General features: G+C 33.5%; 1 protein-coding gene across 2 annotated transcripts in view; it reads right to left on the bottom strand.

Annotated features, from left to right (window-relative positions):
* Positions 1-2,460: 2,460 nt before the first annotated feature.
* The window catches only part of UBE2K (ubiquitin conjugating enzyme E2 K), a 73,698-nt gene continuing 58,745 nt past the window's right edge, over positions 2,461-17,413 (bottom strand). For both annotated transcript variants that reach the window (XM_027836397.1, XM_027836398.1), the window contains 3 exons: positions 16,247-16,346; positions 6,824-6,952; positions 2,461-6,457 (listed from right to left, as the gene is read on the bottom strand). In XM_027836397.1, the coding sequence (XP_027692198.1) occupies positions 6,383-6,457; positions 6,824-6,952; positions 16,247-16,346 (304 nt within the window). In that variant the 3' untranslated portion in view covers positions 2,461-6,382. The remainder of the gene's footprint in view (positions 6,458-6,823; positions 6,953-16,246; positions 16,347-17,413) is intronic.

The following is a 17,413-nucleotide window of genomic DNA, read 5'->3' as shown; positions in this document are numbered from 1 at the left end:
GCAGAATAAGGGAAAAACATGACCACACCAATTTAAATGAAACCAACAATGAATCACTTTAAAGGATGGATCACTTTAAAGAATACCCCTTATCGGGAGTAGCGGTTCATGAGACTGCATGTGTGATTTTCATTTCATTTTCAGACATGGCCAATGAGTTGAATTTCATTGCTTAGCTACACTTACTTATTAAAAGAGGCATCTATGATGAGATGGGAGTCACTGAGAAGTGACAGTGATATTTTAAAAAGAACGTCAATGTAAAATTTGAGAAAAAAATCTGTTGTCCATAATAGCAAAAATGTTTTTGCTACAGTAGACAACTCACTGTCAATTAAGAAGTGGTGCTAGTTTCCTTTGCAATATTATATACATTCTGTACCTATGATCAAGTTACAATGCTGCCAAGAATAAACACTGAAACTCAGTAAATAGAAAATATTCTTCTATGGTCAGTTTTTAGTCCCAAACACGTTTAGTCTTTAGACAGCTATGAAGTGTTAGTAGGTAATTTCGAAAATAGAAAAATGGTTATATTTATTGTTAAAGGAACTACTTATTTACACTTTTGACTATGGTTTAACATCTTAATATTTAATTAATAAAGTATTAGTTTAGTGGTGTTGGTACTATAAGGATAGAGACTGGAACTGTAATTTCAATGATTCAAAGAAGTGCTAGATCAGGAAAGCCTAAGAAAGGCCAAGGTCACCCAGCCAGTAAATATCAGTAAATATCTTCTTGGTCCAAGGCCAGCTCTCTAGCATATATTCCAAGCAAACCAAAGTGTTATAATAGCAAAACTGAATTTGGAGACCCACACATATGTACACCTTCCGAGCTGCCTTGAGAACCAGAAGCTGGTTCTCAAATATTACTCATCCTTGGACCCATATTTGAATATATACCCCTGTCATAGTCTTAAAAAACTCAGGGTCATCTCCACCCCCAAAAGACCAGGTTTTACTGGAAGAATTTTTCAATAGCAAAAACATTAGTGAATCTCTATCATCATAATTCAATATCTACCATACATAATACAGATTCATGCTAGTGGATAAATCCTTTTGATCACAGAAAATTCAGATTCTGTACAAGCAAAATAGACGCAGAGCAAAAAATTGGAGAGTAGATTCACTTTGAAAAGATACCATTTCTGACAAAAGTGTGACAAAAGGAGCTGTTCACTGGCACATAAACCACACCCTCCACAAGCAAAAATCTCCCCTTTTTACTGACCCTTTCAAATATCACCCTGGAACTGAGTTCATTTTAGGCACTGTTCGGATGGGTTGGCATCGCCTTGAACATTCTCAGTCAGGGTTAATCTCATTTCCATTTTTTAAAAAGCCAGCAGTCTGCCATAAGGTAGTTACTAATATTTTGTGATACCAACACATAGAAATACACAAAATAAGTAAAAAATTTCTAAGTCAAAAAGGAAGGTAGACTTAGCTTTGGAGTAACGATGAGTAACAAAACAGATTCACATAAAATGACTGTAATCCTCAACTTCTTGGTCCTAAGTTCCCTCCCAAATAAGTTATGCTGTTGTTAACAGCCTGAGATTTGGTGAGGCAGTGGCAGAAAACATTATGAATCACCAATGAAAAAATACTATCAGATCATTAATTAATAGGGAAAGAAATTTTGGACAGTTCCTTTCTAGGTACAGTTCACTACACACAAAGGCCTGTCCAGAAAAATGGGGGTTATGAGTTGCATATGGTACTATGTCTTAATCTCAGATCTGGAAACTAAACATAACAATGTTTAAACAAACAAGACATACCAAAATTTTTAAAGCTCATGTTCTTGTTGTTAAACACTTTACTATCTTGTATTTTCACCATTAGCAATCACTATAAATATCTGTCTAGCAGAAACTGGTGCCTGTTCTTTTCACATTTAACTGAATGGCCTATCCAAAATATGAAAGTTCAGAAACAAGATGAGAACTGTTTTCAGGGAAACATGCATTTATTATTAAGCATTCCCAGTGAAAAAAAATCAACATCTTTTAAAATGTGTATTTATTTTTAAAAAATCATTTGTGTACAAAAGTGTTTTGTAGTTTTTATTCTCAAGACAAATTCCACTCCCCCCACCCACTCCCCGCCCTTCTTCCCCTTCCCACCCAAGACAAAAGACACACATCCCACCTCCACTACTTCAATGTTATATGGGTGTTCTCCCTTTACAAGAAGTTAGTGGCTCAAAACAAAGCCTCCTTACAAAATTCATTATCACTAACAATTTTTAAAAATTTGGAGAAGCTAAGAAGCCAGGTTCTTTCTGGCTAAAGTTGAATATTCCTATAATGGCAGTAAGCTTCCAGCAGACACCACAACAAAGCACCATCGGCTGCTGAAATCTGCAAAATTGATATATTTTCAATAGAATTCTTTTTCTATTGAAAAGTCTTTAAATTACATTAAATAAATCTCTTTGCCCCAAAGAAATTGTCTAGTTTTTATTATGATGCCTAGAAAAGGTAGGTAACAGCAAGCAGACAAGGATAATAGTACAGTGCAATGATTTGTATCCATTTATCCCCTGGAACCAATCAGCAAACTAGTGCCAACCTTGATTATGTAGAATAGCATGAGTGAATTAACCAAGCAAGAGGGAACACATCAACAACTGACATTTAAGCTGATGATTTGTAATGGTAGATCAGATCAAAGTAATAAAAAATAAAAATGGGGAAAATGAGCTATTAATTTTTAAGGTTTCTGATCCATTTTGTAATTCTCAAAGTATCATCATGTGGTACCACGTAGACATCACAGAAAAATCATACCTGAAAAAAAGAGGCTATATATCAGTACATACTTCAGGTTGCCTTCTTCCCCAGAAAGTCATTGCCTGACATTAAGCATTTATTTTAAATTAATGCTAAAAACCTGAAAAGGTAAAAATTTTAAATTAAGTTATTTTGTACACCAATATTGAAATTCCTAAAACTAGAAAGAGCTATTAAGACTAAACATTTTCACAGGAATTCCATGAATTTAAAATCAACTGTGAGCAAATGGCATCCTTTTGCACTTTTAAAACATTGCCACCACCTATTTAGCCAATATACACAAAGAAGGTATACCTGGATCTAATTTATCCGGTCTAATTCATCTTTATTTAAAGAGAAGGACTATATTCAGTTCCTGTGCTTTACCCGCCAAAAGAGGTGTTATCTACTTCTCCAGGAATAGTGTCAATTCCCCATTGCATTTTTAAAAGCCCTATATCAGGTACACACTGACAGCAAAGGCTTGCTTTTCACATTAAGCAGCAAATGTCTTTCATCCGCTAGAGTGCTGCGTTCTGTAGTGCATAAACAAAACCACTTCCCTTTTAAATGCCAGCTCTTCACAGTTTCTTTTTAAAAGAACTTTGCATAGTTTTTAAGTATAGCCAACAACTACATTAACTGCCAATATGACATGCTTCAAAATCAATCTTATTTTAGATTCAAAGTTTTTAATCACAAAAGCAAAATACCAAGGGACTCCCTAGCCAACTATACTGAAGTTCATCTATTCTTATAAGTTGCATTTGTTTAAGTGAACTTATATTCACAACGATAAGCATCTTTGGGAGTCAACTCTCAGCAGCTAATTTAGTACCAGATTCTTTTAAATATTTACATACTGCACTAATTCTTCTGTCACAAATTATTTTCCAGTCATTAAAAAAAAAATGAAGTGAATGAATACTGTACAATTCACCATTCTACTAAAAGTCAGGCATGTTCCACAAAATTTGTACTTAACAATAATAAAACCTATTTGGTTGGAATGTCAGCTTTCCCTAGTAACTCTATCTGCTCCAAATAGATTTGTATTTTGTGTTTATGTTTTGTAAACCTTTAAAAATACTAAACAACCCAAAAATGCAATTAGGAATCTATCTTCTACCAGGGCGTCTCTTTGTTCCCAAATCTGCATTCTTTAAAAGTGCCCTTGTTCCAGGTTTTTGTTTTTTAAAGAGAGAACAAGGCAATTTTGTCAGTTATTAAATTTAGCAATAAGGAAGAAATACATTTTATATCTATATAGACATATATATAATACACAACAAAAAGAAACTATGAGGGAAGAGTAAAGAGGGACTTCTGCAGTGTAAGTATAAGGTAAATTAAATTGAGGACTCCCTTGTGGAAAAGCTCCTCAGTGTCAAGCATGATCACATTTTCAGATTCCCTAGGGAGCTTTGAGCTACATAGTATCTGACGTGTACTTACTGAATGGGACCCATTTGAGGCTAAAGCATCTAATCAAAGGCAAGATTCATCTGTCTTCAAAAAACGAAGGCATGTAATTCTTGTTCTTTAACAATCTCCCAGTTCTCTCTTTATTGACAATTTTTGTATCCTAGCAATATTTAGAAATGGTAAACTGGGCAGATGTATTTTAGTTAAAAAAAAAAAAAAAAGAATGCTCACCACATAATCCTATGACTAAGGTTGTATAACAAAAAAGCAAACTGAGATTTGACCAAGAGGAAATGAGGGGAAAACATCCATAATTCCATACTACTCTAATACCTCAAAATACAAATTAAAAGTCCTTAATTGTTTAAAATAAATAAAGAGAAAAGATAATTTCCTTTGGCATCATCAGAAAATAAACTGGGCTACAACAAACAATAAAAGGTGATTGTGTAGGAAAAACCTCATGCTTAAGCAAACAGTATAGAAAAAACAGAGACTTGTGTTTAGTATGATGAACTAAGAGTTTACTGTTGATTAGGAAATTTTTGGAAGAACTAGGTTCTCTTTAATTTCTTATTCTAACCTTTTAATATATTTAATAATGGTTCTTATTGCTTCTAGTATCAAGAATACAAAAAAGTCAAATATGAAGTAACACCAAACTCATGGTTCAAAAAGAATTATGTCTGCATCTTTTAAAAACTGTTATGGTTTAGATTAATAACCTGTTGGGGAATGGAAGCTTTGTAATCTAATCCAGTCTGCCAACTTTACTTTCTTCAACTGACCTAAAAATTTCATACAATAGTTAGTATCTGAAGTATATGCCTATTTGCATAAAGTTAATTCAACATTCAATAAATGGTCACACTGATATCTGAATTTGCAAAACTAATAATTTTCAAACTTTTGAATTCAGGATGAAATGTCATTTTAATACGAATAGAAAGTCTGACTGTATGTACACAAGAAAGTAAGATTTTTCAATTCTTGTATTATCAGAAACATCATAAAGAAAGCTAGATTTATAACACACTTCTATTTCTTTCTATGTGCATTTGAAGTATGTACAGGAAAACATTAACACAGCTTCCATGTGTCAACAAGGGGAAAATGTAAGCAGAAGTGAAATTTTAAGTACCTGATAAGCAATCCCTACAATGAAGCCCAAAATAATAGAAAACTGTTGCAAACTGTTGATTGCATCAAAGCAAGTACTCAAAAAAAACCTTCAACTGCTGAGACAGTTTTTAAAGAGTGTCCAAACAGCGAAAATTAAGTTATGTTCTTCCCATAATTACAGGAAAATCACAACATTAAGAATATACTGGTCTAAGAAGAAACAAAATCAGTAGCCCCATCTTTGCACCACCTCTAATACATGAAAGTCCCAAGACTGTATTTAAAGTATAATGACAAAATATTCCAAATATATCATCTGAAAATGGAACATAAGCAACTATAAATGGCACATTCTCAACCAGAAACAAGGGAAAAATAAATTTACCATTAGAATTTAGATACGTAAAATGAAGAGAAAGTACGTGTGGTGTCCCAATCCAATGACAGGGATGGAAAAGGTTCTGAATAGGTCACCATTTTCAACTTTGGGTAAGTCTTTAATTTTCTAAGCACACAAATATTTAAAATGGTGCTCTCTTCAGCTACCAGGTTCTAAGAGGTCTAGTAAAGTACACGCATGCAAGTAAATTCACAGGCACAGAAGATCAAGGTTAAAAACATGAAGGTAGCTGTGATGAATGACATCAACAATTTGGATGGCCTTACTAAGTTCAAAATATTACTTAAATAATTATTCAACAAAATCCTGAAGCAAACTCTTGCTAGTCTTGGTCACACCACTAAATGCTAAAGTAGCATGTTTTGTTTTTCCATAGTCTTAGCTGAGCTCAAAGAATTTTTACACTATTCAGTAAGAAAAAAAAATTAAAGTATTTCCCCTTTTTAAATTTACACAGACGTTTAATTAGCTTTATTTACAGAGCAGGGTTTTTTGTTTTTTTTTTCAGTCTTCAATCATGCCTAGGTAATAATTAGGCAAGAATGCCAGTTTTAAAACAATCTATGCAGAATTCTAAAAATAACAGATGGTGATGCTCCTCAAGAAGGGGGCAAACTGGACTACAGCAGCAGCTTTCTCTCTATGCCTCAGTTACTCAGAAGCAGTTCTGTTGCAGTCTCTACGTCCCATGATTTTGAAGACAAGGCCACTATTACTGCATTCTGGAGAGAAAAGAAATGGGGAAAAAAATCAAATCCCGAAGTAACATTTCTAGAGCATTTTCAGTTACTGTTTTTGAATTGGTATATCTTATGTAAAGTTTCTTTCCGAAAATATATTTACCTAATACAACTATACTACATGCATATATAACAAATATAAATCTTTTAAAGCAAAGAACTGGTTTAGTTGCTGGGATTTTTATTTTATTTAAATGAAGATATAAAGGAAACAGATAATTTATTAGCAAACATCAACTAAAAGTGGTTGACAGAAACAGTAAAGATCACCTCAGCAGCTTTTCTAATCCCTCTCCATGCCACCAAGCAATAATAAAACAAAAACTAGCACATATGATATGTACTTACCCTATCAAAGCCCATAGCACATAGGTTTTCTATTTTTTTGGTGTACTCTGGACTAGAAACTGGTGCTCCAGCATACACATGTGCCCAAAGTCGAGCTGTCTGTTTGAACATTTCTGGATTTTGTTTGTACTATATGAAAACAAAATGAAACAATATTTGGTCCAAATAAAACTATCCAATAGTACTTAATAACAATTATTTCAGGTGCTAATACTTAAAAAGCCTGACCAAACTTCCAGGTTCTATCACATAAGGAATACACACAAAATGCTCCATGATCAGCATATAAACGAGCATTCTAGATTTGAAAGTTGGGGAACAAATCTTGACTCCAAAACTCACTAGCTGTAAGGCTCTGGGAAGACCCTTTTACTTCTCTTGGGAGCTATTTCCTCATCTAAAAAATGTAGATAATAATGACATAAAATACCTACCTCATAAGCAAACTGCTCTGCAAATCTTAAAACACTACATAAACGTGTTACTATTAATACTTCATTATGGGTCTCTCTCTTGTGCCAGAGAATACAATCTCAAAGTTTTCCATCCTGTGTAATTCAATTATAACTTAATAAATTCTTCACAAATCATGTGGTCAGTGCACTGTGGGTAAATCTCAAATTATTTTTTTTAAGTTCAAAGGTACCATGGTATCCTTAACTTTGTCCCTCTATTAAGTGATCGCCATCCCACATTTTTTTCCAAATCATATACTCTCAATAAAATCTTTTACTGCACTTTCTTAGGAGGAAATCTTAACAGGGTTATATATACTAGGCATCTTTTCAGTCTTAAGTTGTTTGCAATTTTTATTTTTTTATGATAAGTGATTTTCATTAGTACTTTTCATGACCCAAAACAAAAGAAAAAATAATGAAAAACCTGAAATGTTGATTATAAAATTGCTGCACATAAATATTTTTAAAGTGAAAAATCACTAAAGGAGGAAATACAGCTCTGTGGCAGTTAAAGACTGGCAATGACTATCAAAATTAGCAAACTTAAAAAAAAAAAGGGTGCCTAAAAGCTAAAATAATAATACAATGAAGATTTAAGTTTCTAAAGACTTTTCTTCTATTACCATTAACTTGAAAAAAAGAATCACTAACATCCAAACACTCCTTGAATATTATGTAATGAGTATTTATCATGGCTGATTTCAACATTTATTATAGTTCAAATCTCAACAAGAACATTATGCACATGTAACTCGCTTCAAGGAAAATGGCAATGCTTTTGCAAACATTTGGGAATAAGTACATTAAATAATTTTCCTATAGTTGAAAAAAAGAGACAAATAGCCTGCATTGTAACGTAGATCAAATGGCTTCTCAAAAGAAAACAGTGTGAATTAATTAATTTCAGCAAATCTTTATTAAGGACCTACTATGTCAAGCACTGTGCTAGGTCCTGAGGGTACAAAGGAAAATATATAAGCAGCATTCCCTGCCTTCACAGAGGTTCCATTCACATGCATGAATACATCTACATAAAATGAATACAAGAGATTTTAAGAAGTAGGGAGTGCATTCCAGGCAAGGATGTCAGCCAGTACAAAGGCTTAGAGACAGAAAATGGAATGTTGCATGTGAGGAGCAATAAGGGCAGTTGGGCTAAAACACAAAGTTCAGGAACAGAAGTAAATATATGCCATGGGTTGAAAAGGTAGACTGAGGACAGGTTGTGAAAGGCTTTAAAACACTAAGAGAAGTTTGCATGGAATCCTGAAGGCACAAGGGAATCACTAATTATTTTAGCACATGCATGGTTGATAAGTTTTAGGATGTGAAGAGATCAATGCAGATACAAACTGGAAGAGCAGCCTAATAGCGACGAGGACCTAAACTAGGATAGGGACTAAATGAGTGGAGAGAAGGGAAAAAACAGGTGAGAGATGCTGTCGAAGTCAAAAGGCCAAGATCAGCCAACTGATGAAAAAGGAGAAGGAGGTTAAGGGAGAGTGAGGAGTCAAAAAAAAGTTCAAAGCAACCAGGTGACAGAAAGGATGGCATGTACCCTCAACTGAAATAGGGACATTTGGGAGAGGATGGTTTTGTTGAGTTGAGAATAAATAATGCAAATGTGCAATGGATCCAGGTTTAATCCTGTGAGTTTCCAACAAATCTGTTTAGCAACATATAATCAAGCGAGAGCAGATAAGGTTGACGGTAGGAGATGTTGTTAAAATATGAATCTCAGTAAGAAAATCAAGGGATCCAAGAGTCAATTACAGTATAAAGTTAATTAGGTTTACTACTGGGTCCAGATTGGGAAAAGAAAAAGAGTACAGTTAGCAGAGATGGCGGCCATGGAGAATAATTAGGGATGGAGGGGCTCCTGGCGAAGATAAAAAATTGGTTGGCAGTAAGGTTCAAGAACAATGGAACAATCTGATAAAGAAATTTTGGAAGTTTTTGACTTGTAGATGTTAGTGACAACAATGTTACAGCTATCCTTATGTGGGCTAAGGAGAACAGGAGTGGGTCATGTGAGTTGAAGACTTAGAGAAACTGAAAAAGTATGTGAGAGCACATCAACATGTATTTTTTAAAAGCAATTTAAAAACCTTAATTACACAAAAATGAGCATAGTAAATGATAATCTAGTGCCTACTGCTAATTTAACTGCCAATTTCATACCTAGGGCCCATCAAGTCTAAGATCAAGGAAATGCCCTGAATGAATACAGAAGCTGGTTGATACTAATGGTCATAAACTATTATCTGCCTCATTCACATCAAATTCATGCACAACTCAAGACATCACCTTTGTGATATCATTGGTGCACTTCAAGAATAAAGGACAAACAACAAACAGGACAAAAATAAAAAAAACCTTAAGGCTATGTTAAAAAGTCTAAATTAAATATTCCTTAACTTGCTTCTTAACGTATGCAAGTTATTTATTTCAGCACTTTACTTGGGCAGTTATCACCAACCAAAAAAGTGATCCTTCATTCTGTCCTACAGTTATTAGATCATTCACCTGGCATACATATAAAATATAAATCATATTTTGCTCCAAACTCAAAAAATTCTATGGGGGAAGTCTGTTAGAGACAGTAAGTATGATTTTCATGACATGGAATTTCCATAACAGTATCAATCGCATGAAAACTGCAAATGATACTGATAAGGAAAAATGTGTAGACATAAGGAACTCATCACCTACCTCAGAATTTTAAAAGACATGCAAAGACAAGAATAAGTAACTGATAATGAATTTTTAAAATAATATAATCCTTGAAAGATGTCAACTATATCAAAGTCCAAAACACAAAGTGAGGCACGCAATAAATGCTAACAAAAATAAAAGGCTATTTTAAAGCTATATAATAAGCAATGGGAAAATTAAAAGATTAGAATGCTGTTTCAGGTTAATGTTATAACAGAGATGAAAGAGCTAATTGAACTTTCCATATGTTTTCTGATACAGAAAACACATTTTGAAGTACTAAGCACAGAACATAAACAAAAGGGTTGGAGGGATGTTGAAAATCCTAACAGAGAAGAAGGTAGGAGAATATCCAACAGTCAGTTTCAATCACCAATTCCATATAAACTATGTAGCAGAGTGCTGAAATAATATGGACATGTGCTTATTTAGTTGTTGACAGTGGCCTCTGAAAAATCTAGAAGAATAGAAGGGATGTCTTAGGAATTTAGCTAATGTTTTTATTTTTTAATCTTCTAAATTAATGAAAAGGAGACCAAGGATTTTTCAAATTATATCTGAGTATAGCATGAGTGATTCCTAAAAAAATTAAGGCAAACATCAATGAATATTGGGAAATATATGGACTGATTAACATAAACTTTTATCATGTGGAGGAAGAATTAGGAGTTCCAAGGAGCAGTAAGAAATGGTTTTTTGAGTATCCATAAGAAATTTTAAAAATATACAGGAGAGAGGCAGGAAATTCAGAAGAGATTATGAATAAACAAGGGAATGTTTATATTATGGTATTGAATTTAACATCTGCTTTTTTAAAAGAAAATCTGTAACAGTATATATTTATGGTTTCAAACCAAACCTCTTTTTCTGTTCATTTTATATAGAAATAGTTGTGATTGCTTGTTTAAAAAGTTCATAATAAAAGATAATAGGGAGGGGGAGTATAAACACCTAAGCACTCTTTAAAAATTTAGTCATTTCTGCACCTGTTTTTATTTAAGTAGGTATTTAAAGGTACAGATCATCTTCCTTATCTTTCTATTTCCCTCCAGGTCATGCAGCTCTTATTAATAATGATAGCACCTAGCATGTACATAATCATTTAAAGTTTGCAAAGAACTTTACAAATATCACATTTGATATTAACAACTCTGAGAATGAGATGAAATTGTAAGTCCTATTTTTTTATAGAAGAATAAAATGAGGAAGACTGAGGCTAAGTAATTTGGCCAATAGTCACACAGCTAGTAGTAAATGAGGCAGCACTAACTAATAGTCTTAGTAAATTGCTAAGAGCTCAATAAACTGAAGAAAGAAAGAGAAAGATAGGTAGAGGAAAATCATTGTTTGGAGGTGGACAAAGCAAAGCAGTTTCAATATGGAAAGAGGTATCAACTATATTGATAATATCACTGTTAAAGGATACAGTTAAGAAAAAAGACAGTTTCATTAGGAAACAAAGAGGTCTTCAGCTCTTTTGATAATGATGTTGGAGTAGTGTGGAAGCCAGACAAAAGAGGATTAATTAAGATGGCTAAGGAAAAATAAGACATGAGAAAGTAGTACAAAACTAAAGGAAGATGAGGAACCAACAAGACTGAAAAGGAGACAACAGGACAGAATCAGGTATTTAATAAGAACAGGGAAGGAGGAAAGGATTATGTTGGAGAGGGTAGAAAGATCATGAAATGGATATGAAGATCAAACAGAAATATATTTAAATGTGTGGTGATGTTAACCATGATGCCCTTAATTTTTTTGGCTATTGCTGTGGGAAAAATAGTAACATACGCAGTTATTAAACTTATACCACAATGGACTTTCAAAGAGCATTTCCAGAATGAATAAAATAAAATCAACTTTGTATTTTAAAAATAATTTAAAACTTGTGAATATACATGTCTCTAAAAACCTATATAATAAATGTACATTAAGGCATACTTATATCTACACAGTGTTTTACACTTTCCAAAGAGAACTGCTATTCATACTAGATTATAAGCTACCAGAGGGAAAAGTATAATGCCTTAGTTCTGTATTGCCCCAATGGCATAATACATTGTAGCAGCATTCAATAAATGCTGAGGAAATATTATATTCATATGATCTTTTAAAATTTTTATGAGGAAGGAATAGCAAGCACTGCTATCATCATTTTATTGATGAATCATAAGATCATAGATTTAGAGTTCAATCCCTCTTATTTTAGAGATGAGGTAACTAAGCAGACAGCTTGGATTTGAATGCAAGTCTCATACCTGATTTCAATTCCAAGACAATTTCCATGAATCTCAGGATCATAAATCAAGAGTTGGAAGATGACCTCTCAGGCCATCTATTTTACAGATGAAAAAACATAGGTGCAAGGGAGATGCAAGAAAACTTACCCAAAATCACTAATCTAAAAAGGGTTGCTAGGTGGCACAACAGATTGAGCGCCAGCCCTGGAGTACAGAAGATTCATCTTCATGAGCTCAAGTCTGGCCTCAGACACTTAGCTGTGTGACTTTGGGCAAGTCACTAAACCCACTTTGCCTCAGTTTCCTCAGGTATAGAAGGAGCTAAAGAAGGAAATGGCAAACCACTCCAGGATCTTTGCCAAGAAAACCCCAAGGGGATCACAAAGAGTCACCCATAACTGTATTTCAATGAAAGGAATAGGGTAAGCATCATTACAGTCGAGGGCCTACTCTATGTTCTCCCTTCTCTTCATCTACTAACCCTGACCAGTATATTCAGAGCTCTCTGAATAACATGAACAACAATGGAAATCTTTCTTTTTACTGTGTCTCCTCTAAAAGAATCATATAATCTTAGAAATGGAAGGGCCTTTGGAAATTCTACAAATTCCTCACACCAAAATGGCTGTCTTCTGACTTTTCCTCTTAGTTTTGCCTCTACTTGCCTATATTCTGATCATTTCATCTGCTTTTCCCATGTTAGATACAAGAGATGTATTGCTTGGTTTTGCTGAACTTTTTTTTTCTGTCTTAGCAACAATGGACGGCTAATTGGGAAGGAGAGGGGATGATGTAAAAACAAAAATATGTGATGTAAAGACCCAACAATCCTCAACAAGGTTACAACTCCACTGAGAGATGAGAGTCATACTACTTACTAGACAATACAGCAAGATCATATATAATTGAGTGCTAATCTGGTGTGGCACAAATTAAGTGCTACAGATCTGACCAGGCTACTCCTCAAAATTCCAATTTGAAATTCAAGGTTATCCACAATCTGGAATTACCTTATCTTTCGAGCTTTATCTCCTAGTACTATCTTTCCATGAACTCTAAATTCCAACCAAACTAATCTACTTTCTGTCTTCAGAATGTTCCTTTCATGTTCTCTGTCACCTCCATGGCTTGTCTGTTAATACTACTTACTACTATGGTTGCCCTAATGTGCAAAGTGGGCTTGCTCTACTTCTTTAAATTTGCTGTCAGTTCCTTCAGGAAGTGTTTCTTGATCCCCTTGCATAGTAATGACTTTCTCTCCTAATCAATACAAATGAAAGTCCAGGAGACAACTTAAATGCAGTTATATTTTCCAACCTTCCTGTCTTACAAACTCCTCTCTGCCAAAGGTACCACCATCTTTCCAAGCTTTCTGGAAAAACACCTCAGCGTTAGCCTCAACTTCTTACACTCCTTCATCTAAACAGTTTCTGTCAATAGACGGACCATTCTCCTAGTAAAATCAGCTTTAAAAAAATCAAATTAGTGAGTAGAATTAGATCTTTTTCTCCTTTATTCACCACCTTCATTCACACAAGTTATTCACTATTCTTTAAAAATGTCTTTCTGCCTTTCTTCCATTTTCCATAGTCAAGTCCAGGTCCCCACTACATCTCATACATAAATTAGTGTAAAAGCCTTATATTTGACTTCCCTTAATTCTCCCTTCCTGTTATTTTCTCAATACTGCTGCCAGATTTAATCATTAAGCAGAGTTCTACTCACATCCCACTTCCAGAAACAGTTTTACTCTGTATCTCTGTACATTGGTCTCCAACAGCTCTTTATTACCTACTACAGTAAATTTAAACTCTTCTGGGCCAGCTTAGTGACTTCAGTAATTGCCCCTATCTATAAATGCTTCCTTCCCACTTTGGACCTGCACTTATTCTCTGCTTAATCAGGCAGGTATTATTGTCTTCTGAAGACAATGTTGAGTATTCAAACACTGCCCCTCCCACTCATGCTTTTCCTACTGCAGTTTTACTAAATTATTTCCTTTTTTCTTACTTAAAAAATCCATGCAAATGTAAAAACAATCCACAATTACATAGTGCATTTAGATCTACACAATTTTTTTTTGAGACAGGTGTTGTTCAGTCATTTCAATCATATTCAACTCTTCCTGACCTCATTTGGGGTTTTCATTGCAAAGGTACTGGAGTGGTTTGTCACCTTCTTCTCCAGTTCACTTTACAGATGAGGAAATGAGGCAAAGAAGGTTAGATGACTTGCCCATAATTACACAGAAAATGTCTAAGGCCAGATTGATGCAGCATCCTGACTTCACACCCTGCACTCTATTTACTATGCCACCTAGCTGTTCCCATTCCAATTTTACACATGAGGAAAGTTAAGGTCAAAATGGTTAAGTGAATTGACCAGTGTCAAGGAGTACATTTCTGAGCCTGAATTCAAACAGTCTCTCCTAACCTAAAAAGTCTACACATTAGAACATGATAAGCATAAATATGTGATAACTAAAAATGTAAAGATCTAAAAAAAGACACTTAAGCAGCAAATCTGTAGATTTGTATTTACAACGCAAGATAAAAATGTGAATAAGCAATGACCTAGGCAATTCTGAAGGCAATGTTTAATATGTTTATAAATAATGACTATCTAACATAAGTTTCTTAGGTGCAGAGATTATTTCATTTTTCTCTTTGTGTCTTAGAATAATGCCTCACATGTAGCTGATATTTAATAAATGTTTTTTGGATTGTATGCATAAATATAATCGAGGAAAAAATAACTCTGAATGTAATACATGGAAACCTTATTAAGTCTACGAAATAAAGTAGAATTTGTGTAAGACACATACTTTTCTTCCCTATTCATAGGGTTTAATTAGTAAATTAGCAAAAGTGTTCAATGACTTCACAGCTGACTCATAAAACTGGTGAAACAAAGCCCAGTACAAGAAAAGCAGTACAGCAAGGTTTCAATATAACTGCTTTTCAAAATGAATAAAACTGGTCTATAAACTGATTTCAGGCATCTAGGTGATGCAGTGGATAGAATACTGGGCTTGGAATAATCAGGAAGACTCATCTTCATCAGTTCAAATCCATTCTGACACTTACTAGCTGTGTGACCTTGGGCAAGTCACTTAACCCTGTTTGCCTCAGATTCCTTATCTTTGCCAAGAAAACCACAAATAAGGCCATGAAGGGTCAGACACAACTCAAACACCTTAAGAATAACAACAATAAACTGATTTTACCCTTGACTGGAGGTTCTGAGCACATAATAGCTAAAAATTAGTACTTATTATTCTGCATATACTATTAAATATAAAATAGAATAAAAACCATAGGTGAGCAATAAATTTTGCATCTAGGATTTAAAATGCTCAAAAACGTAGATCAAAACAACTTTAAAATTTGTACATACAATAAAATCTGCTAACTTACCCAAAAAAGCAATGACAATATCCATTATGAGAATTAACAGTAAATTCAATAATTTTGCTCAAATAAAAAGCTTACACATCATCCACTCTTTGCAGAGTATTAGTTATACAGAAGTATTTTTAACTCTATTACTACAATACAATAGACTGTTAACTGACCAAGATTCATTTTCAAATTTGAATTCCATATATCTAGTTTAGGAAATCAATCGCTATTCAGTGAATTCTAGTTAGGAATAGGTAAGTTAAATTTCCACAGTCATATCTAAGAGATTACAGGAATAAAGAATAAATCTACTCCAAAGTTCATCTCATCATAGCATTATAACTGGCAATCTTTTTAAAGAACTTTTAAACACTAGAGTAGAGAAAACATATGTTAAGTGTAACTTTCATTTAATAAGCTTAAATAAATTATATATCAAATATATTTATTACATATGATTGTATATAATATGTGTAACTTATATATTATATATAATTATATATTATTTATTATATATACTATAATAAATTAAATAATTTTTTATATATTATATAAAGTGCAAAAGAGCTGCTTCTTCTTTCTTTCTGTTAAAAGCCTCTGATACCTTACCTGATTTGCTACTACTGCATCTTGTGGATCATCTGGTTCTGCGGCTGCCAATAATGCTTGTAATGACAGCAAAACTGTCCTCAGAGTCATTGCTGCTGCCCTAAAATTCAATACAAAAATTTTTATTGAAAAAAGTCTGTACATTCCAGCAAGACAATAAGAAAAAAAAAAACAAGTTTTCTGGAAATTAATAACATTAATAAGATTTTGAAATTAAAGGTAACTTTTCTATTTTTTCTTTTACATTTGAATACTCCTTAACATTTTTCAACGATCTCTAATATGTCGTCTATTGGGTTTTCACAACCCTGATGTGAAACAAGGGGTTGATCTATTATTACTTCCATTTTACAGATGAACAAACAGAGCTCAAATGTTAAGTGACTTGCCCTAGAGATCATATAAGTGGAAAAGTCAGGACTAAATGCATAATCTCCTCGTTCTACAACCAGTATCTTTTCCATGATAATAGAGGTCTGCAAAATACAGCAGCTTGTTTTTATAATGCCTTTAAGTGAAAAATAGGTTTTATATTTGTAAAAAGCTTTATGGTATTTTAAAATATAAAAACTTACCTCTCAGGCCTTACCAAAAAAATAGAAAGCTCACCATACTCTACCATATGATTATGAGATCATACCATAAGTAAGTTATTAATTTTCCTGCTGATTTTACATTCTTTTCTACTTAACCTTTTCTATTTCAGAAAATTTTTAGTCAATATGAATTGACCTTATGTTTTACCCAATTATCACTAATATCTTGTGTGACAGCAAAATTCTGGAAAGCAGGCTGCTTTGGGCATTCTTTACTGACTTCCTAATTCAGTTCTGTAGGCAGAAAGCCAAAACAAAGTGATGGAAAACTCCTAACTACCTCTTTTATATTGACTTTTTAATGGTACCTGTGAAAAATAAGCTAAGCTAAGCCAAGTTTTGAAATATTTCGAAGAAAATCTGAAAACACCAGATGACATTCTAAAACGGTGTTTAGAGATGGGGAAAAAGAGCTAAAACAAAGAATAGGCTATCCACTCAAAATAACTTTTACGTGATAGTTCTAATAATTTTGATGAAATTAACATTGTTACTTTAAAATCATCTACCAGTTGAGCAGGAGTTACTAGTAATTATTCCAAAAAATATTTTAGACAATATGATATCCTTA

This window comes from Vombatus ursinus, unplaced genomic scaffold, assembly GCF_900497805.2.
Source record: "Vombatus ursinus unplaced genomic scaffold, bare-nosed wombat genome assembly UNPS02014818.1, whole genome shotgun sequence".
In the NCBI taxonomy this organism is placed as follows: domain Eukaryota; kingdom Metazoa; phylum Chordata; class Mammalia; order Diprotodontia; family Vombatidae; genus Vombatus; species Vombatus ursinus.
Note: the sequence above shows the minus strand (reverse complement) of the source record. Positions and strands in the feature narration are given on the sequence as shown.